General features: G+C 37.2%; 1 protein-coding gene across 14 annotated transcripts in view; it reads right to left on the bottom strand.

The window, feature by feature from the left end:
- EMSY (EMSY transcriptional repressor, BRCA2 interacting) overlaps nt 1–23634 on the bottom strand; it is a 111268-nt gene that overhangs the window by 23044 nt on the left and 64590 nt on the right. For all 14 annotated transcript variants that reach the window (XM_037840747.1, XM_037840754.1, XM_037840755.1 and 11 more), the window contains 3 exons: nt 17025–17161; nt 14321–14494; nt 5493–5691 (listed from right to left, as the gene is read on the bottom strand). In XM_037840747.1, the coding sequence (XP_037696675.1) occupies nt 5493–5691; nt 14321–14494; nt 17025–17161 (510 nt within the window). The remainder of the gene's footprint in view (nt 1–5492; nt 5692–14320; nt 14495–17024; nt 17162–23634) is intronic.

Raw genomic sequence — 23634 nt, 5'->3', positions numbered from 1 at the left:
TAGGATTAAGGTAAATCAGACTATTACGAAGGAAATTATGAAGGAATATGAAGGAAATGGACTTGGGCAGGATTAAGGTAAATCAGACTGAAGGGTAAAGGATGATACTGATAGTGTTTTAAAAACTTCAACTTCTGTGTGAGACCAAAGGAAGAAATGTTTATTAGGTGCAAAATCTGTATTTTTTGTAACACACTATATAATTTAACTTGTATGGTCAGTTTATTCAAACAACATAATTACATGGAACGTTGACTAGGGAGTGAAATCTGGGTTTATACAGGTTAGTGTGAAGATCCAGTACATCCTAGAGTAATCTGGGCAGAGAACAAAAATGTATTTGCAAAGCTCCCTTGAGGGACTCGGGGAAAATGTAGAAATATTAAAGTTCCCTACCTGGGGAATTAATGATATTCTCACAAGCATTGAGGGGCTACCAATTTAGAAGGCCAAGCCTTCTGCAAAGGAGAGGCTAAACCTACTTAAAATTGTGCCTAAGAGTCACCCGCAGAGAACCTCTTTTTTGCTTAGATATGGCATCTCTCTCTAAGCCAACTCTGTAGGTAAACTCACTGCCCTCCCCTCTACGTGGGACATAACTCTCAGTGGTGTAAATCTCCCTGGCAACATGGGACATGACTCTTGGGGATTAGCTTGACTCTTGAATCATAGGATTCAGAAAGCACTCTTGAACCAAAAGGGGGAAGAGAAATGAAACAAAATAAAGTTTCAGTGACTGTGAGATTTCAAATAGACTCAAGAGGTCATTCTGGAGGCTATTCTTATGCATTATATAGATATCCCTTTTTAGTTTTTAGTGTATTGGAATAGCTAGAAGGAAATACCTGAAACTCCTGAACTAAAATTCAGTAGCCTTTATTCTTGAAGATGATTGTATAATTGTATAACTTATACTGTGTGACCATGTGATTGTGAAAACTTTGTGGCTCCCACTCCCTTTATCCAGTGTATGGACAGATGAATAGAAAAATGAGGACTAAAAGTAAATGCATAATAAGGAGGGATGGGGGGTATGGGATGTTTTCGGTGTTCTTTTTTACTTTAACTTTTATTCTTATTCTTTTTTGTATTTGGTAATAAAAATGTTCAAAAATTTATTATGGTGATGAATGTACAACTATATAATGGTACTGTAAACAAGTGATTGTACACTTTGGATGACTGCATAGTATGTGAATATATCTCAATAAAATTGAATTTAAAAAAAGATAACTGATAACAGCTCCCATAACTCCCCAATCAGCCTACCCACTCCCCCCATCTCCTCTCCAGGGTAAATTATCCTGTTTCCACCAATCATTCCCTATGGTTGAATTAATTCACAAGGAATCAGTTTTGTGATCATAATACACAAAATGATTCCTAGTTGCCTCACCCACCTAAAACATCTCATCCCAAGATGTCTTTATCCCTTCCATGATGTAAAATGTACTTCCCTATGAAGTACTGTCATAAAGCCAAGACCTTCAGAGTATTTACCTGCCTAGTCAAAACTGCCAAAAATGTTCCAGAGAACATTAGTTCCTCAAAATGGTCTACAGAAGAAGGGTTCCACAGTCAAAAATGTTTGGGGCACATTTCACATTATATTTCATTATTCTTCTTATACATATTAGCACATAATGGCTCTGGCAAGTCCTGCAGTAAGTATGTTTTGTTGAACACTGGTTTATTCCCTACCCTCACCCTGACCTACCAAGATAATGCAGCTTCAGGGAACATCATCTTAGAAACCTAATTGTGACCTACTCAAAGCAATATCTTTACAGGGTAGATTTCTGTATTTGCCTTATGCCTTGTCCATTTTAAATCCCTATCCTTGGTTTTACCTCTTTGTTCTCTTCTGTTTTTCTTAATATACTCTTGTGTTCTACTTACTCTACTCTAAAACTGTTGGAAATAATACAGACTGTAAGAAAGAAACCTTTAATATATGTGTGTGAGTACTGCTTGCATCTAAACTAAACTAGAACATTGAGATACAGAGAGCAAGGTGGTCTCACCAAAGGCAAATGGAACCCAGTGAGCCTAGGCCAAGCCAAGTGAGAAAGGGAAAAAAGAAGACCCATTTAGGAAGAAAGCACAGGAACTATGGGAGGTATATGGCCCAATCTTCAGTAAGTGACATATGCAAGTATGGCCTTAATTCATCATGCTTAGGCACCTAGTTATCTGTCAATATCTAAGCAATAGTCCAGGTATACACCACTTAAAAGGCCTGTCACAAAATTAGGAGTACCCTAGAGAGGAAACAACACTTTGGCCTCAGGTAACAAAAATAAGTTTGTATGGCTGAGGCTTAAACCCTATGCCACAGTTACTATGGTTGCCTTTCTGCAATTCATTCAGTGAAACTTTTACTGAGTGCCTACTCAGTGCTCACTAGCCTCTTTACTAAATATTGGATGTAGAGATGAATGTGACCCTTGGCCTTGAGGAGCTAGTAGCCTAGTGGAGAAGAAAATTATAATAAGCAAACAAAAAGTACAAAATAAAATGCCCAATGTTAAAATAGCTGGTAGTACAAAGTAATATTGAGAGCATAGTATGGAAGGAGTGATGAACTCTCCCAGGGGAATCAAAGAAAGTCTCATAACAGGGCAATGATGAAGCCCTCTATTCTAGCTATGAGGAGACAATTCAGGAATAAGGTATGGAGCCTAAACTAATCCTCCTTAAGGGTAGGGTACAGTGGGGAGAAATTTAGGAACCCCAAGTAGAATTGAGGAATTCTCATAGCATAGACAATATTCTTATAGTCAAGGACTTGTGTAGGGCAAGTCTCCAGAAAAAGGATCTGAAATTAAGAAAAGGGTGATTCTTCCTTGCCATTGAATGCTAACTAATAAATGTAAAAAGAATGATGGACTTTAGAAAATCATCATGGATGCTAAAACTAATGGATAAATGTTGATTGAGAAACATGATATTTACATAGTCTCAAAGTATCTCCCAGAAATTAATCTCAAAGGGAAATACGGTAACTTCATAGTGGAGGAAACTAGAGGACACCATCTTAACCAAGTGATCAAAGTTAACAGCATCAAAACTGGGACAAACTGACATCATGTGCCTCCTGATATGATAAAACTGAGAAGGCCACAACATTACATCTGTGAAAATTCTGCTGAATCTAATCATGAGGAAATATCAAACAAAACCAAACTGAAGGGATGGATATTCTACAAAGTAACTGCATATACTCTTCAAAAATGTCAAGGTCAAGAAACACAAAAGAAGGCTGAGAGACTATTCTTGGTTAAAGGAAATTAAAGAGTTTTTTCTGTAAGTTTGAAATAACAGCAAAAGAAAAAGACACCAAAAAAGGAAAAAAAAGGCTTAAAAACTCTAAATCAATTTAAAGGAAAAATGGACTGCTTTGTAGGCTCGTATAAAAACCTGAATCATCCCTTTCTCTTTAAATCATAGCATTTATATTTCCCACCCCTTGCCTTTGTACCAAGGAGCTATACAAGGATTGGGGCAGGGGATTGGGGGAGGGGGAATGACAGATTCAGACTATAAAATCTGTCTTAATAGTCAACTATATTAGATATGACTGTTCTGAACTGTGAAAAAATTCTGTATTACAGGATATTTTTAAAAGAAACAATACACAATGAAAGAAACAGAACAAATACATAAAACAGATGTAAATAACAGAAGAGCACAAAAACTTGACACTTACTTCCAAAAATAGCCAAATTTTTGTCCCATTCTTAGCAGGAAAACTAAAGACTAACTAATGACAATGGCACATTTGGGAAGTATGAATTGGCTTATTGCTACCTTAGAAAAAGACTAGCAATTTCAAAGGATAATCTGAGATATTATGTATTTGTAGATATCTACTGTTCATGCCTCCCCTATAGTGCCAACTCATAAGCTAAAGATTTTACCCGACCTCTATGAAAATATTTCTCAAGGACAAAAAAAAAAAAAAAGGCTAACATTATTCAAGGAACTGCAGACATAAAAATAAAAGAGGAAAAAGCAGCCAACCTGATGGACTAAGAATGAGACCTATAAATATCATCAAATCAGTAAATCCAAAAGAAATGATTGGAGAATAAGCATCACTCCACTGTAACTAGAACATAAACTGATTTAAAATCAATATACAATGATAAAGTGAATCTTAGCAAACTATTCAGAAAATATCGCTGTCACTGTTAATATGCTGAAAAAACTACCCATTTTCTAAAATGAGTACTGCATTGTTTGTCTGCTAAAACAAACATTGTAATTTATTTTTAACTGATGAGTTTCCAAGGGCCATTTCAAATGCTACCTCCTTCATGAAGCTCTTTGTCATCATCTCCCTATTGAAGTGTGAACTTTCAGCCTTTGGCATTTTGTGTTACTAATAAAATCCTACATTATACTAGAGACGTATATGTATGTTTTATTCCCTATTTAGATTTTAAGCTCCTAGAGAGTAAGAACTATATTTTACTTAATTTCTATAGGGTCTAGCACAATGCTTAGTACATAGCATAAAGTAATAAATAATTGTCAAATTGGATTAATGGAATAATCAGTAATTTGAATCTTATATGGGAAGACTCCAATGAATCTGGGAAGACTCCACTGAAAAGTTAAATAATAAAATGTTTGCACAACATGAAAAATCTGTATTAGAAAAGTGAAGGTGCTAAGAAAGCAGTCCAGAGAGGATAATGAGGAGGTAGGAAGAGGAAATGGATTGAGTGAGGAATGAACAAGGGAAGATAAACAGCTTTACTTAGTGGTATGAGAACTCATAAGCATAGGCATAAATATACCACCTGACAATAATGGCAGTTAACATAACTGGTAGACATGAGTACTAGATTTGTAGAAGTATCAGATTTATGTTGAGACTTCCCAGAAGAATAAACATAAATAAAACAGCACTGAGAGCAAAGAGCTTCCGTGCTGTAGAGTCTAGCTTCATAGTTCTTTCCTTATAATTAGGACGACCATAAGATTATCATCCAAACTGAGATACATTTGAAAATGAAAGGGAGCATTCACTATTAATTATGCTAAACTAGAATGTAGTCACCCTACTTAAAACCTGCTCATAGCTCACCTCTGGCCACCTCAATTCTTTCTCAAGGTTCAGAAACAACCATTTCAAGACTATATTCAATTTCTTGCATACTATCTCCCTGCTTACCCAAACTAATTGGAAGGAATATGAGAATTACCATTGGGGGATCACAGCTCTGTCCAGTTTAACAGTCCTACCTGACAAAATCACCATCTAAAGTGTATCAATTATTTGATGAACATATGCCATGCAGGAAAAAATGCTAAGCCTCACCAAAAATAAAACTTCAGCCCATTGATTAAATGTCAAACAAAAGAAAATAAATAAAAAGAATTAACAAATCAAAGCATAAAGTTTGTTTTAAAATCCTTAGATGCAACTTCTAGGGCACTATGTCAGTAGTAATTGTATAAATAAGAAGTAAAATGAATCCTACCTTGGGAACTTTGGGAGGACTCTGTAGAAGAGGAACTATTATCTGTATAACTCTGTGGGTCTTCTTTTCCCTCCTGAATAGATGCATTACCAGTCTCTGCTACCCTAGATGCTTGCTGTAATGTTTCTGTTACCAGTTGCCTTGTTTGTTCACTAACAACTGTAGCTTGAAATGTCACTGGTTTGGGTTTAATAAGAACCTAGAAGAAAAGCAGAAATATATCCAGAAGAAATTTTTTTTTTTAATCTTCATTTTATTGAGATATATTCACATACCACGCAGTCATACAAAACAAATCGTACTTTCGATTGTTTACAGTACCATTACATAGTTGTACATTCATCACCTAAATCAATCCGTGACACCTTCATTAGCACACACACAAAAATAACAATAATAATAATTAGAGTGAAAAAGAGCAATTGAAGTAAAAAAGAACACTGGGTACCTTTGTCTGTTTGTTTCCTTCCCCTATTTTTCTACTCATCCATCCATAAACTAGACAAAGTGGAGTGTGGTCCTTATGGCTTTCCCAATCCCATTGTCACCCCTCATAAGCTACATTTTTATACAACTGTCTTCGAGATTCATGGGTTCTGGGTTGTAGTTTGATAGTTTCAGGTATCCACCACCAGCTACCCCAATTCTTTAGAACCTAAAAAGGGTTGTCTAAAGTGTGCGTAAGAGTGCCCACCAGAGTGACCTCTCGGCTCCTTTTGGAATCTCTCTGCCACTGAAGCTTATTTCATTTCCTTTCACATCCCCCTTTTGGTCAAGAAGATGTTCTCCGTCCCACGATGCCAGGTCTACATTCCTCCCCGGGAGTCATATTCCACGTTGCCAGGGAGATTCACTCCCCTGGGTGTCTGATCCCACGTAGGGGGGAGGGCAGTGATTTTCACCTTTCAAGTTGGCTTAGCTAGAGAGAGAGGGCCACATCTGAGCAACAAAGAGGCATTCGGGAGGAGGCTCTTAGGCACAATATAGGGAGGCCTAGCCTCTCCTTGCAGCAACCGTCTTCCCAAGGGTAAAACCTATGGTAGAGGGCTCAACCCATCAAACCACCAGTCCCCTATGTCTGTGGTCATGTTAGCAACCATGGTGGTGGGGTAGGCGAATACCCCTGCATTCTCCACAGGCTCCTCAAGGGGGCAATAAATCTTTTTTTTTCCTTTTTTTTCTTTTTTTTTTTTTTTTTTAACTTTCCCTTCTTTTTTAAATCAACTGTATGAAAAAAAAGTTAAAAAGAAAACAAACATACAATAAAAGAACATTTCAAAGAGACCATAACAAGGGAGTAAGAAAAAGACAACTAACCTAAGATAACTGCTTAACTTCCAACATGTTCCTACTTACCCCAAGAAAGTTACCTAATATAGCAACATTTCTGTGAACTTGTTCCTACTATACCATCAGAAATTAACAGACCATAGTCATTTCCTGGGCATCCCCAGAACGTTAAATAGCTTATCTGTTCTTCTTGGATTATTGTTCCCCCCTTCCTTAATTGCTCTCTATGCTAGTTCCCCTACATTCTACATTATAAACCATTTGTTTTACATTTTTCAAAGTTCACATTAGTGGTAGCATATAATATTCTCTTTTGTGCCTGGCTTATTTCGCTCAGCATTATGTCTTCAAGGTTCATCCATGTTGTCATATGTTTCACGAGATCGTTCCTTCTTACTGCTGCGTAGTATTCCATCGTGTGTATATACCACATTTTATTTATCCACTCATCTGTTGAAGGACATTTGGGTTGTTTCCATCTCTTGGCAATTGTGAATAATGCTGCTATGAACATTGGCGTGCAGATATCTGTTCGTGTCACTGCTTTCCGATCTTCCGGGTATATACCGAGAAGTGCAATCGCTGGATCGAATGGTAACTCTATATCTAGTTTTCTAAGGAACTGCCAGACTGACTTCCAGAGTGGCTGAACCATTATACAGTCCCACCAACAATGAATAAGAGTTCCAATTTCTCCACATCCCCTCCAGCATTTGTAGTTTCCTGTTTGTTTAATGGCAGCCATTCTAATCGGTGTTAGATGGTATCTCATTGTGGTCTTAATTTGCATCTCTCTAATAGCTAGTGAAGCTGAACATTTTTTCATGTGTTTCTTGGCCATTTGTATTTCCTCTTCAGAGAACTGTCTTTTCATATCTTTGCCCATTTTATAATTGGGCTGTCTGTACTATTGTCATTGAGTTGTAGGATTTCTTTGTATATGCAAGATATCAGTCTTTTGTCAGATACATGGTTTCCAAAAATTTTTTCCCATTGAGTTGGCTGCCTCTTTACCTTTTTGAGAAATTCCTTTGAGGTGCAGAAACTTCTAAGCTTGAGGAGTTCCCATTTATCTATTTTCTCTTTTGTTGCTTGTGCTTTGGGTGTAAAGTCTAGGAAGTGGCCGCCTAATACAAGGTCTTGAAGATGTTTTCCTACATTATCTTCTAGGAGTTTTATGGTACTTTCTTTTATATTGAGATCTTTGGTCCATTTTGAGTTAATTTTTGTGTAGGGGGTGAGGGTAGGGGTCCTCTTTCATTCTTTTGGGATATGGATATCCAACTCTCCCAGCCCCATTTGTTGAAAAGACCATTATGACTCAGTTCAGTGACTTTGGGGCCTTATCAAAGATCAGTCGGCCATAGATCTGAGGGTCTGTCTCCGAATTCTCAATTCGATTCCATTGATCTATATGTCTATCTTTGTGCCAGTACCATGCTGTTTGGCAACTGTGGCTTTATAATAAGCTTCAAAGTCAGGGAGTGTAAGTCCTCCCACTTCGTTTTTCTTTTTTAGAGTGTCTTTAGCAATTCGAGGCATCTTCCCTTTCCAAATAAATTTGATAACTAGCTTTTCCAAGTCTGCAAAGTAGGTTGTTGGAAATTTTGATTGGGATTGCATTGAATCTGTAGATGAGTTTGGGTAGAATTGACATCTTAATGACATTTAGCCTTCCTATCCATGAACATGGAATATTTTTTCCATCTTTTAAGGTCCCCTTCTATTTCTTTTAGTAGAGTTATGTAGTTTTCTTTGTATAGGTCTTTTACATCTTTGGTTAAGTTTATTCCTAGGTACTTGATTTTTTTAGTTGCTATTGAAAATGGTATCTTTTTCTTGAGTGTCTCTTCAGTTTGTTCATTTCTAGCATATAGAAACATTACTGACTTATGTGCATTAATCTTGTATCCCGCTACTTTGCTAAATTTGTTTATTAGCTCTAGTAGCTGTATCGTCGATTTCTCAGGGTTTTCTAGATATAAGATCATATCATCTGCAAACAATGACAGTTTTACTTCTTCTTTCCAATTTGGATGCCTTTTATTTCTTTGTCTTGCCGGATTGCCCTGGCTAGCACTTCCAGCACAATGTTGAATAACAGTGGTGACAGCGGGCATCCTTGTCTTGTTCCTGATCTTAGAGGGAAGGCTTTCAGTCTCTCACCATTGAGTACTATGCTGGCTGTGGGTTTTTTCATATATGCTCTTTATCATGTTGAGGAAGTTTCCTTCAATTCCTACCTTTTGAAGTGTTTTTATCAAAAAGGGATGTTGGATTTTGTCAAATGCTTTTTCAGCATCTATTGAGATGATCAATTGATTTTTCCCTTTTGACTTGTTAATGTGTTGTAATACATTGATTGATTTTCTTATGTTGAACCATCCTTGCATGCCTGGAATGAACCCCACTTGGTCATGGTGTATGATTTTTTTAATGTGTCTTTGGATTCGATTTGCAAGTATTTTGTTGAGGATTTTTGCATCTATATTCATTAGGGAGATTGGCCGGTAGTTTTCCTTTTTTGTAGCATCTTTGCCTGGTTTTGGTATTAGATTGATGTTAGCTTCATAAATGAGTTAGGTAGTGTTCCATTTTCTTCAATGTTTTGAAAGAGTTTGAGTAAGATTGGTGTCAGTTCTTTCTGGAAAGTTTGGTAGAATTCCCCTGTGAAGCCATCTGGCCCTGGGCATTTATTTGTGGGAAGATTTTTGATGACTGATTGGATCTCTTTGCTTGTGATGGGTTGGTTGAGGTCTTCTATTTCTTCTCTGGTCAGTCTAGGTTGTTCATATGTTTCCAGGAAATTGTCCATTTCTTCTACATTATCCAGTTTGTTGCCATACAGTTGTTCATAGTATCCTCTTATAATTTTTTTAATTTCTTCAGGATCTGCAGTTATGTCACCTTTTTCATTCATTATTTTGTTTATATGGGTCTTCTCTCTTTTTGATTTTGTCAGTCTAGCTAGGGGCTTGTCAATCTTGTTGATCTTCTCAAAGAACCAACTTTTGGTGATATTTATCCTCTCTATTGTTTTTTTGTTCTCTATGTCATTTATTTCTGCTTTAATCCTTGTGATTTCTTTTCTTCTACTTGGTTTAGGATTGGTTTGCTGTTCATTTTCTAGCTTCTTCAGTTGATCCATTAGTTCTTTGATTTTGGCTCTTTCTTCCTTTTTAATATATGCGTTTAGTGCTATAAATTTCCCCCTTAGCACTGCTTTGCTGCATCCCATAGGTTTTGGTATGTTGTGTTCTCATTTTCATTCGTCTCTATATATTTAGCAATTTCTCTTGCTATTTCTTCTTTAACCCACTGATTGTTTAGGAGTGTGTTGTTTAACCTCCAGGTATTTGTGAATTTTCTAAGTCTCTGATGGTTATTGACTTCTAATTGTATTCCATTGTGGTCAGAGAATGTGCTTTGAATAATTTCAATCTTTTTAAATTTATTGAGGCTTGTTTTATGTCCCAGCATATGATCTATTCTGGAGAAAGTTCCATGAGCACTAGAAAAGTATGTGTATCCTGGTGATTTGGGATGTAATGTCCTGTATATGTCTGTTTAAATCTAATTCATTTATCAGATTGTTTAGGTTTTCAATTTCCTTATTGGTCTTCTGTCTGGTTGATCTATCTATAGGAGAGAGTGATGTGTTGAAGTCTCCCACAATTATTGTGGAAACATCAATTGCTTCCTTTAGTTTTGCCAGTGTTTCTCTCATGTATTTTGTGGCACCTTGATTGGGTGCATAGACATTTACGATTGTTATTTCTTCTTGCTGAATTGCCCCTTTTATTAGTATGTAGTGGCCTTCTTTGTCTCTCAAAACATCCCTGCATTTGAAGTCTATTTTATCTGAGATTAATATTGCTACACCTGCTTTCTTTGGCTGTAGCTTGCATGAAATATTTTTTTCCATCCTTTCACTTTCAGTTTCTTTGTGTCCCTGTGTCTAAGATGAGTCTCTTGTATGCAACATATTGATGGTTCATTTTTTTTGATCCATTCTGCGAATCTATATCTTTTAATTGGGGAGTTTAATCCATTTACATTCAACGTTATAACCGTGAAGGCATTTCTTGAATCAGCCATCTTATCCTTTGGTTTATGTTTGTCATATTTTTTCCCCTCTCTCTATTAATATCCTTTATTGTACCCATACCGAATCTCTTTAGTACTGAACCTTTCTCCAAGTCTCTCTGTCCTTTCTTTGTTTCTCTGTCTGTAGGGCTCCCTTTAGTATCTCCAGTAGGGCAGGTCTCTTGTTAGCAAATTCTCTCAGCATTTCTTTGTCTGTGAAAAATTTAAGCTCTCCCTCAAATTTGAAGGAGAGCTTTGCTGGATAAAGTATTCTTGGCTGGAAATTTTTCTCACTCAGAATTTTAAATATATCGTGCCACTGCCTTCTCGCCTCCATGGTGGCTGCTGAGTAGTCACTACTTAGTCTTATGCTGTTTCCTTTGTATGTGGTGAATTGCTTTTCTCTTGCTGCTTTCAGAACTTGCTCCTTCTCTTCTGTGTTTGACAGTGTGATCAGTAATATGTCTCGGAGTGGGTTTTATTTGGATTTATTCTATTTGGAGTTCGCTGAGCATTTATGATTGTGTATTTATGTTGTTTAGAAGATTTGGGAAGTTTTCCCCAACAATTTCTTTGAATACTCTTCCTAGACCTTTACCCTTTTCTTCCCCTTCTGGGACACCAATGAGTCTTATATTCGGACGTTTCATATTATCTATCATATCCCTGAGGTCCATTTCGATTTTTTTCAATTTTTTTCCCCATTCTTTCTTTTATGCTTTCATTTTCCATTCTGTCATCTTCCAGGTCACTGATTCGTTGTTCAACTTCCTCTAGTCTTGTACTATGAGTGTCCAGAATCTTTTTAATTTGGTCAACAGGTTCTTTAATTTCCATAAGATCATCCATTTTTTTATTTAGTCTTGCAATGTCTTCTTTATGCTCTTCTAGGGTCTTCTTGATTTCCTTTGTATCCCGTACTATGGTCTCATTGTTCATCTTTAGTTCTTTGAGTAGCTGCTCTAGGTGCTGTGTCTCTTCTGGTCTTTTGATTTGGGTGCTTGGGCTTGGTTATCCATATCGTCTGGTTTTTTCATATGCTTTATAATTTTCTGTTGTTTTTGGCCTCGTGGCATTTGCTGAACTTGATAGGGTTCTTTTAGGATTTGTAGACCAGATTGAAGTCCTTATCTCTAATTTATCAGATCTACAGCTTCGTGGAGTACACTTTCTCTAACTAACCAGCAGGTGGCGTCCACGAGCCACCTGTTCTCCACAAGCCAGTTCTCCCCTGCTTAGCCTTTTTGGTGAGTGGGGGAGTGAGTCTTGTGGGGTCCAATTGGTGTACCAAGCTTGCGTGTGTAGTTGGTGTTGCCCTGCCCTGTATATGGGGCGTGTTTCTGGGCAGTCAGGGAGGGGGGGTGGCTCTAACAATCAAATCTCCCTGGTGATCCTAGAGTTTTAAAGCTAGCTGCAATAGTCTAATCCTTCAGTTCAGTCCTGCCACAGTTTGTCTCTGCCACTGACCCACAAGTCCTTGGTATTGGCGTATGGCTCCTGAGACTTGCAAGTGGGGCCCCTCTTCCAGGCCGTGCACCCCGGGTCCTCTGTTGAGGGATGACTGTGCTATGTCACAGGTGAGGTGCCGTCCCCCCAGGGCAGTTCTGGGCTGCTGGGCTGTGTAGGGAGGCTCCCAGTCTGCTGAAATGATGGCTGAATGGGGCTTTGTTAATTCACACTGCTCCACCTTCCCAACTCTGGGACAATCAGCTGAGGTTGCAGGGAAGGCTAATGTCCACGCCCAGTTTTGTGGTGTGTGCCTGTTATTTGAAGCAGCTTCCGTCACACTGGTTGTCTGGGGCAGCTCTGGGCTATGGGGCTGGCGATGGGCAGGAGTGTTTCCTGTCCACCAGGATGATGGCTGTGAGCGGACACCCCCCTTTTCTTGGGAAGTTGTGGTGTTTAGTGAATTTTCTCAGCCACTGGATTATTGCCTTTTGTCTCAGAGCTCTCTTAGTTCTGCTCTTGTCTTGACCTGCCCAAATTGCAAGTCTTTGAAGCTTTTCTGTATTGGGCTTCTTAGAGTAATTGTTTTAGAAAAAGAGAAAAGGATTAAAAAAAAAAGGGCCCTCCTCAGAGATCTAATGGGTTATTGAAATGCTAAGAGACAAAACAACCAGGGCCATTAAGGAAAGGTCCACAGGGCAGAGAGATCAGCTTTTCTTCAGGATTTGCATATGAGCCTCAGGGCCTGAGCTCTGCCCTTCCCCTTTCTATGTTCACCAGAACTCCAAAAATCCTCCGCCTCCGCTTTCATTTTGGAGTTTTTCGTGCTGTTTTTTTCTATGCCTGTCTCCTCTCTGCTGGGCTGGCTGCTCTCAGATTCTCTGGTGTCTGGTCTCAGTCTATCTATGGTTGGAGTTTCGATCAGTAGAATGAGTTTCTGATAAGGGCTGCCACTGCAGTTCTCCCTTCTCCTTCCTGGAGCTGACAGCCCCTCCTCCCACAGGACTGAGCCTGGCAGGGAGGGGTGCGGGTCCCCTGGCCACAAAAACTTACAGATTTCGCTGATCTCAGCAGTTCCACGTTTCATGAGTGTTGTATGAAGTATGCCCAAAGTCAGATTGCTCTGTGGTGTCCAGTCCACGCAGTTCCTGGCTTTCTACCTACTTTCCTGGAGGAGTAACTAAAACATACAGCTCACCAGTCTGCCATCTTGCCCCGCCTCCTTCAGATTTGTTTTTATTAGCAAACAAACAAAATTCCTGACACACCTGCACAAAGTAAACTTGGGACCTAAGTTATCTTTGAAGAAAACCCTCCAGAGGAACAATGGTTTAGACAACAATTAGACACAACATGGAATGTGTAGTGGATCAAATTCCTGATAAAAGTTAAAACCACAGACATGGAAACAAGTGAAATGAGGGAAAAATTTTCAAACAGGACCATTCCACTTCAAAAATCTGAACTCAAGGAGTTGGACTTCAATTGGGTCCATGGATTAAAATGTTGTCACCACATGTTTATTTTGCCATATATAAAATCCTAAATCCTATCTTCTATTGGTTGAAAAAATGAGTATATCTCTAGCTTCTCCATAATTCAGGGTTCAAGTAAAGCGATTTATAAGTAAATAAAGTGCCTTAGAAGGCCATTTTAGCTTACAAAATGTAAATACTTTTCTCTGAGAGATTCTGAATTACTACCACCCTCCCTTAACCATTTACTACTCAAAAAACAATATACACCATCAGCAAATTTTATTCCAAGGGGCTTCTTCAATCTTTGTCTATGGCATAAAACAAATATTTAGATAACCAGGAAAAGTGCCTAAAGAGAAAAATATAGGTTTTGAAAATAGGCAAATAATTATACATTGAGTCATAATTTTTAACATTCTGCTTTTTTTTTCCTTAAGAGTACTGATCTTTTCCTTCATATTGCTACCTGGGAATTCAGGATTTAAAATATTCAAGAGTCAAGAAAAATCACCAGAACTTATAGCATACCTGTGTTTTCCCTTGCTGCCCATAAACAATTTTCGTTGGGATGATTTTAGCTGCTGGTTGAACTGTGGAGCCTATTCCTTTTGGCTGAGTTACAATCATTTTGGTGATGGGTCTTGTAGCAGTAATGATAGCTGGCTTTGCTCCTGTTGGCACGGTCTGAATCGTCTTTTCTCCCTAAATTGAAGTCAATAGTTATATAAGAGATTGATATACACAAGCTTTTAAATGATAAAAAACTGTCCTTTTACTAAAGATCACAGAATGATTTTACTGGGATGATGGGAAAAGGGACTTTAGATTATGTGATAAAGTACAATGTTCCTGGGTGATCAAATACTAGAATTAGTTGAAATGACTTTAGAAGTCCTCTCAACCACCCCTGTCCACAAGAAAGAATTATTTCCTGATGAGTGATTTTTTTTTAAAATGACCTCATTTAAGAATACTTATTATACTATCCTATTCATAGAACATGTGTGTAAATACATATATATAAAGGAAGACAAACTGGAAGAATATATTCCAAAATGTTAACAATTTTATCTCTAAGAATTGGGATTATAGGTCTCCTCTCTCACCCATATTCATCTTTCTTTTTCTAATTCATCTGAAATGAACATTATGTAATAAAAAATATATTACTATGCAATATACCAGTAGCTTAAATGAACACAAACAAAATAAACTTGCTAAGCTCCCCAAATATTAAATTATAAGGCTATAGGGTGAAATGAAAAAGTATGGGCAAAACATGAATTCAGCAGAGATATTAACATTCTTTCTAAGGTTATATGAAAAAATACAAAGGAAAAAAACCTTAAGGAGTTTCGTATGTTTTATTATTAGTATGCTACTAACATCACTTTAGTCTATTCATAGACAGCTTTAGCCCATTAACTTTTCATCATTTTCTGCATTTTACTTGCTTTATTCTTAAGTATCATTTATAGTCATTCATGCATGAACTCCAAATTTTTTACTTGAACTTAACCAAATTAAGTTCGAATACAGCAATTTTACTAAATTGTTAAAATTAAAAATTAAGATCCATAAAATCAAAAAGTATATGAAGAGACTTGAAATTTCTCACCTTATCAGTTTTTCTTAATTTTTAGTCATCATCATCTAATGTAAAGCCACCTAAACTTAGTAGCCAGTAAAAACAAAGCACCCAGGTGAACTGGCAAAAAGCAATCACTCCAGAAACTTGGAGGTAAATATGATTACAGACCTTGCAAGTTTAACTACCTATTGTAATTATCTAAGAGAAACATGAAGTGTGTGCCAGTCATGTGACTACTTATTTCAACACACACATTCCCTTCACTGGTATCCCTGGAAAGAGCTCTAGTTTGTTTGCTATGAGCTGCTAGTTTGCAAATGGGAATGCCTTCTTTTAAACAGCTCAACAGGCCCCTCCAAGAAAGAGGATCCATTCAAAACTAATCAAAACTAACTAGCAGGCTATGTTTTCAAAAAGCTGTTCTGATGTGTGAGTATGGGCATGCACAGGTGAGCAAGTTGAGTATAGGTGCAGGTGCATGTCTGGTAAAGAGGCTGGTTTTATACTCTGATCTGCTTCTCTACTATCACTTCTTGGGGTCAAATCATTGCTATCAAATATATCTAGCAACTATGATTCACATGCAACTCTTAGCTCTAAGTGGTCATAGGACCTAGGGTGCATGGTATTCCCTCTTATGTATCAATATCTATGGAAATGCAAACCATACTATAAAGGTTTCCAAAAATCTGAATTCTAATCCTGACTTTACTTTTTGCTTGGTTTGTGAACTCAGGCTAAGAATAATCTAAGTTCTCCCATGTGGTGAAAGAAAATCTAATGCTGAAATCCTGAAAACATTGTAAAGACTGTGATGCCTAAGAAGCTTTAATAAGATCTACTTAAATGAAGTGTAACATTCTATTTTCTAGTTAAGTCAGATAAGGCAGGGGCACCACCAAGCCATAACAGCTTAATTACCAAGAGTAATAATAATAAGAAAACCTTTATTACGGACTTTCTATGTCCAGGCACTGTTATAAACACTTTCAACATAGTTACCAGTTAATGAACAACCTCAATAACAGATATTATCTCCAGAGTACAAATAAAGAAATTAAGGATTAGGAAGGTTGAAGAAGTTACCCAAGGTCAAATGACTACAATACTAAGACAAAGCCCAAGTATCTCTCTCCCCAAAGCTCTTAACTACTATGCTCAACTGCCTTTAGAGCAAGTGAATCTGTTCTTTATTGTTTTGTTTTGTTTTGTTTTGTTTTTACTAGCTCAAAGAGGGAAAAAATAAAAGTAACAAATCTCCATCAATTAATTTGGTCTTAACCCCAAATACTTCTCTTTCTCCAGCCTAAGCCAATTACTAGACCAACATCTATTGGCAGGAATAAAATTTGTTCAACAACAGGACTCTCTCTGCCATTAAACCAGTGGAGTTCTCTATCTGGAACCAAGCTAAGAATCTACATCATGGTTACAAGCAACCTAGTTATGAGCAATATGTTTTAGAAATTAAGATGAAAAATGGCATCAGTAGGTGGTGTTTTAACAGTTATTACATCACAGCAGTGGTAAATCAAGCCATTCTGCCATCGTGGATTCTGAAGTTGTTAGGCAAATATTTGTATAGCTGGTCTATAAAATCCTCAGTGGATCGCTGAGTCTGCAGTTCAAACTCTTACTTACTCCAGCATTTAGCAATGTTGTGACAACGTTTTTGCCTGGGAGGCCTTGAATGGTCGTTCCTTTTCCTGTAGTCTTTTGCACAACAATCACATTGGGCTTGGAAGTCATTGGAATTGTAGTGATTTTGGTAGTTGTTCCTATAAAGAAGGGGGAATAAAAGGAGGCCTGAGTTAAGGACTAGTAATATTTGGTAATTTCTATGTTTACACTGTACACAATTAATGCATGTAATTGCTGTCATCCCTAAATGACATGAAGACTATCATGAGGATGAAAAAGAGATGGCTTGGAATTTTAAGTTACAAATCTTCCAAGTATGAGAGAATATTAAGAACTGACTTTTAAAGCAATCATCACTTTGAAATCTGAGGACCTACACAACAAACCTAGAATCTAAAAACATCACCATCAATTCCTCCATCAATATTCCTTCTCTAACAGTTAACTAAAACAAATAAGAACCTCTATTTCATGATAAGTATTTCCCCCAAACTCAGTACTACATCTATATGACTGGCATGATGGGAAAACTCCAATAAAAGAACAAAATAAAGAGTAAATACTTATCAAAATTCACACATACTAAACTCTAAAGAAAATTTATGAAAAGAAATAAACCATGTATTCCTGAGTGATTAAAAAAGACAAAGCAAATATTGACCCAAAGAACAAGTTACAGATTAAATGTATGCTTTTGTAATCTGCAGCACTCTGAAGAGTCTGAGAAAGAAATTCTAATCTATACCCTCATCCTGTATTTTCAACCATTAAGATCACTCTACTTGCATCTACTAATCCAAGCACAATATCTTCCCTCTTATACACATCCTTCCACAATCTGCTTCTTGTCTACCTATCAAATTTATGCCCCACATTCTTCTAATTGACCAAACTGGAACTCTCAGTTCAAATTAATTTGTTCCTTACCCTCACTCCCTGTATCCCCCAATAAAATGTAAGTCCCCAAATTCTGCAGTCTTTTTATGTCATTGATACCTCAGTGCTTAGCAGTGTCTGGTACATACTCAATAACAGGTGTTCAATAAGTATGTGAATAAACCCAGTATGTCATGAACATATATCATCTTTCAAAATGCTAAACAGGCAGGCCCTAATCTCCTTTGGCTTCCCATATTATCTTCCTATTTAAATTTCTTCACCATGCATGTAGCTCTGGTGCTCCTTGCCAAATAAAACATACTAAAAAACACTAATTTCATCATGTCAAGAACCCAGAACATGTTGAATTGGTCAGAAACCTCCCTAATCTCTATTGCATCTAGTTCTAATCCCCTCTTGGATTTCAAAAATCTTATGTAATCTGAGTTTTCATCTACCAATCTGATCTCACTTGTTCCTACTCCACAAAACACAATATAAACTCTAGGTTAATAAGTAACTTCTTCACTATGACTCCCCATTACCCACCACATAGAGCCCCAACTTCCCTGCCTAACTTTCCAGATTCCGTCAGACTTTAATTCTCATGATTATCCAAAATACACCTCTCCGTCAATAGGCTGGTTTCCACATTAGTCCTTGAGCATACCAGTCCCAAAGCTACTTTTGTTCCTCTGCCTTTCAAAGAAGGCATCCCATATTTTTTTCTACAGGCCTACAAATCATCTATCAAATGGCAATGCACACTTTTTTGCAACAGGTTTGCCACCAGAACGCAGGTGTCATGAAAACCAATGCTGATTCTTAAGCCAAAATGGGAAAGGAAAAGACTCATATCAACATTGTAGGTACTGGACACGTGGATTCGTGCAAATCCACCACTACTGGCCACCTGATCTACAAATGTGGTGGAATTGACAAAAGAACCATCAAAAAATTTGAGAAGGAGGCTGCTGAGATGGGAAAGGCGTCCTTCAAGTATGCCTGGGTCTTGGATAAACTGAAAGCTGAATGCGAGCATGGCATCACCATTGATAGCTCCCTGTGGAAATTTGAGACCAGTAAGTACTATGTAACCATCACTGATGCCCAAGGGCACAGAGACTATTAAAAACATGATTACAGGCACATCTCAGGCTGACTGCTGTCCTGATTGTTGCTGCTGGTGTTGGTGAATTTGAAGCTGGTATCTCCAAGAACGGACAGACCCATGAGCATGCCCTTCTGGCTTACACACTAGGTGTGATACAACTAACTGTTGGTGTTAACAAAATGGATTCCACTGAGCCACCCCACAGCCAGAAGAGATATGAGGAAATTGTTAAGGAAGTCAGCACCTACATTAAGAAAATTGGCTACAACCCTGACACAGTAGCATTTGTGCCAATTTCTGGTTGGAATGGTGACAACATGCTGGAGCCAAGTGCTAGCATGCCTTGGTTCAAGGGATGGAAAGTCACCCATAAGGATGGCAATGCCAGTGGAACCACGCTGCTTGAAGCTCTGGATTGCATCCTGCCACCCACTCGTCCAACTGACAAACCCTTATGTCTGCCTCTTCAGGATGTCTACAAAATTGGTGGTATTGGGACTGTCCCTGTTGGCTGAGTGGAGACTAGTGTTCTCAAACCAGGCATGGTGGTCACCTGCTCCAGTCAACGTTACAACTGAAGTAAAGTCTGTTGAGATGCACCATGAAGCTCCGAGTGAAGCTCTTCCTGGGGACAATGTGGGCTTCAATGTCAAGAACGTGTCTGTAAAAGACATTCGTCCTGGCAATGTGGCCGGTGGACAGCAAAAATGATCCACCAATGAAAGCAGCTGGCTTCACTGCTCAGGTGATTATCCTGAACCATCCAGGCCAAATCAGTGCCAGCTATGCACCTGTGCAGGATTGTCACACAGCTCACATTGCTCGCAAGTTTGCTGAGCTGAAGGAGAAGATTGATCATCGTTCTGGTAAGAAGCTGGAAGATGGCCCCAAATTTCTGAAATCTGGTGATGCTGCCATCGTTGATATGGTTCCTGGCAAGCCCATGTGTGTTGAGAGTTTCTCTGATTATCCTCCTCTGGGTCATTTTGCTGTTCGGGATATGAGACAGACAGTTGCTGTGGGGTGTCATCAAGGCAGTGGAAAAGAAGGCTGCTGGAGTTGGCAAGAAAGCTCAGAAGGCTAAATGAATATTACCTATAACACCTGCCACCCCAGTCGTAATCAGTGGTGGAAGAACGGTCTCAGAATTGTTTGTCTCAATTGGCTATTTAAGTTTAATAGTAAAAACACTGGTTAATGATAACAATGCATCGTAAAACTTTCAGAAGGAAAGGAATGTTTTGTGGACCATTTGTTCTTGTGTGGCACTTTTATTAGTTTTTAAAATCAGTACTTTTTAAATGGAAACAATGACCAAAAATCTGTCACAGAATTTTGAGACCCATTAAAACAAAGTTTAATGAGGAAAAAAAAAAAAAAAAAAATGGCAAAGCACAAGGCAGTTACTCAGTAAACATCACTGGTTAATAAATCCTTAAGGAGAAAAAGAAAACACAATTTTATTCTTTTTCACTGGAAAAGCTTAGCATTCCTTACTAGAACTTTAGAAATAAGATTGCTCTAATAAAAATATTCTAGTTAAGCATTAATTTTGGTAATATTGTTGAAAAAAATACCTTTATAATATACTTGCCTTCATCTACTGTCTCATCAGCCCAAAGTAACACACTCAGAGGTTACATATAAAAAAGCACTTTTTTCTATGGAGCAGTTTCACAACTGTTTTTCCCTTTATCTGTAGTTTCTGAATGAATAGTGGGCTGTTAGCCACAGAAATCAAGCTGCTTATTATTCACTTATACCAACTTTAACTCTTACTTAACACCAAACCCTTAAAAAATGTGATTAGCTGTATACACCTCTTTTGAATCTGCAGCTCACAAAATATTTGATTAATGTCAAAGTGTTTTTAGAAAGTAAACATTAAAATTTACCTCAAGGAAATGTAAACTACATTTTAACTCTATACAAAACACAAGAACCACAGTTTTTGACAAAACTTGCTTAACAAGCAAATTGTAATTTTATCTACTAAAATGTCTAATCCCTTCCATTACAGAGGACTGTCAATTTATGAGACAGTTTTAACCAAGTTCACCAGCTTAACAAAATGGGGGGAAATGTTAGAAAACAGAAGAAAAAGGCCTATAAGGAAAAGCAAGCACAGCATTATATTAAAAAAAGAATAAAACTCATGACTAGAATTACTAATCATAAAAGTCTAAAATTCCAGTGAACATGTTTCTAAATCTCAGGGATACCTATACTGTATTGAAGAAAGAAGTGTGGCTCTTTCATATTTAAATAGAAGGTTCTCCTCTATGCTTTTATAATACTTGGTATATAGTTCATGTTACACAAAACTATATACAAGTTCATTTGATAAGCATTCTTTAGGGTAGAGAATGTTCTTCATGTACAATCCTATGAACAATAGCACCTAGGATAGCAGCTGGCTCACAGCATATCAGAGAACCCACATGGACAGTTTTTACTTATGGTCAAGATATAATGGGTGCTGACAACTGTGAATCACATCTGGTTCATAATGGGCTATGTTACTGATGCATTCCAGTGATTTCTTTTTAAAAAAGACACCTATAAAAAGTTTTAGCACTATGATAGTAGGCTTAAGGAAGAAGACAAATTTACTGACTCAGATTTCACTATTCACAGATTCTTAAATCACCTTGACAATCTTGGTCTCTCAAGGAGTAAATGAAGCAACGGGTAACATTTTAGGTTACTTTGCTCAAATAATGAGCAAATGAATGAAAGACTAAGCATATAAACCCCAGCTACTTGCCTGGACACTGTACTAAATATCAACAGAATCAAAATCAAGTCTTGTCATTGTCATGGGTTCTCATAATGCCCTTCAGAGTCAGAATGAGTTCATCTTTGAAGGATCCAATCTTCTGTTCAAAATGAGTGTGATTCCTCAACCAACTTTCAACAAAGCTTACCAAGAAACTTAAAAATATGTTAGTACTCTCTCTATATAAATAAATATTTGACTCTACAAGTTAAGTAATTGCAAAGGTAAGAGTTATGTCCTTCATTTAATGGCTCCTTTAATCAAAAAGAAAAACCTGACCTTTCTTTCTTAGAAAGCACTTTGAAAGCATTAACTTTCCCTCTAGGACATTATACAAAGGAATTAAGAACTTCAGATAATAATTCATGTATCATGATATCCATCACAGGATTATTTACAATGACCAAAAAACCATGAACAACCTAAAACACTCAACAATAAGCAAATGGCTAAAATACATTATGTGAGGCACTTTTGTGCAGCCACTAAAGGAGGGGGAGTTCAAAATACTTTTGACAGTATGGGAAAATAATATTATATGAAAAAAGGATAAAAACAGATTATATTAGATGTCAATTCAATTTTTTAAATCTATATGTATACATTAGCACATTTATACACACACATGAACAGACAAAGGAATGAAAAGAAATATACCTAAACTTTAACACATTTCTCTGGATGGTGAAAATTAAAGGTTTCTATTTTCTTTCTCTTTCTATATTTTCCAAACTCCCCACAATGAGAGAAAAAGTATATATATATTTTTAAAGAAAATCCTTCTATTCTTATATCTAGATGTTTTAACATATTTTAAGAAAGCACTTCTTTTTTGTTGTGTTGCGGGGAGGAGGTGGGGAGGGAAAGGACTCTAGAATTCAGCATCTGCTGACAGACGAAAGCAGCAAACTGTCTAAATTCATACAAACAATTTTGTCAGTTTACTAAGAATAGAAAACGAGAGATTAAAAACTACTAATTAACCAAAATCCCAGTATTATGGAACAAAAAGAAAAATACAAGATAAGGGAAGGGTCTTTATAATGCTTATTGACTTGTACATAAGGTTCAGTTCACAGCAATCAAAAATGAGGAATAAAAGGGTCAAGCAGTAAAGCATAGGTAGAGACATAAAGAGTTCCACGTGCTTATTGTTTCAACTGTATGCCCAGCATATCCTGTAGTGCTGCAAAAGTTCAGTAACTCGTCTCCAGCATACCTGTGCACTTGACATAGCAACCAACTATGAGTTGCTTTACATTTAAACACAAAGGCAGGTAATACATATACATAAATAGGGTATCTATCTCATACCACCTCTCTACTTCTAGGAAAATGTGCTTACCGGTATTGTTTTAACAAAACAAAGCAGCTAAATCATTAATAAAGTCTGGAAACAGAGGCCTTGTGACATCTGGACGTTCCTTCAGACAGTATAGTACTATGAATTCACATAGAAGTGAGAAACCCTTAAGGTCCTAAAAAGCTACCTACCAATGAAAAATGTGATCACTTTTAAAAAAAATTTTAATTAAATAAGTGTCTATACTATTTAAAGATATTGTTAAGTAATAAATTATACTTTGAGTTTAACTGTGTTATTTAAAATATCCTCCTAAAAAGTTGGAATATGAAGATTCTTTCCCTCCTGGCTTCCCCTTTCTTAGTTTGGCAAGCACTGGATTTTCTCACTTACACTTAAAAGCAAAGCCAAAATTAACAGCTTTAAATATAGTGCTTTATGCCAATACCATGCCCTGCTTTGTTTTTTTTTTTCACTCCTGAAGTTATCAGCAGTATCAAATTACTGCCAGGAATTTCAATCCCTTGATGTTAAA

The sequence above is a fragment of the Choloepus didactylus genome, chromosome 6, assembly GCF_015220235.1.
Source record: "Choloepus didactylus isolate mChoDid1 chromosome 6, mChoDid1.pri, whole genome shotgun sequence".
NCBI lineage: Eukaryota > Metazoa > Chordata > Mammalia > Pilosa > Megalonychidae > Choloepus > Choloepus didactylus.
Note: the sequence above shows the minus strand (reverse complement) of the source record. Positions and strands in the feature narration are given on the sequence as shown.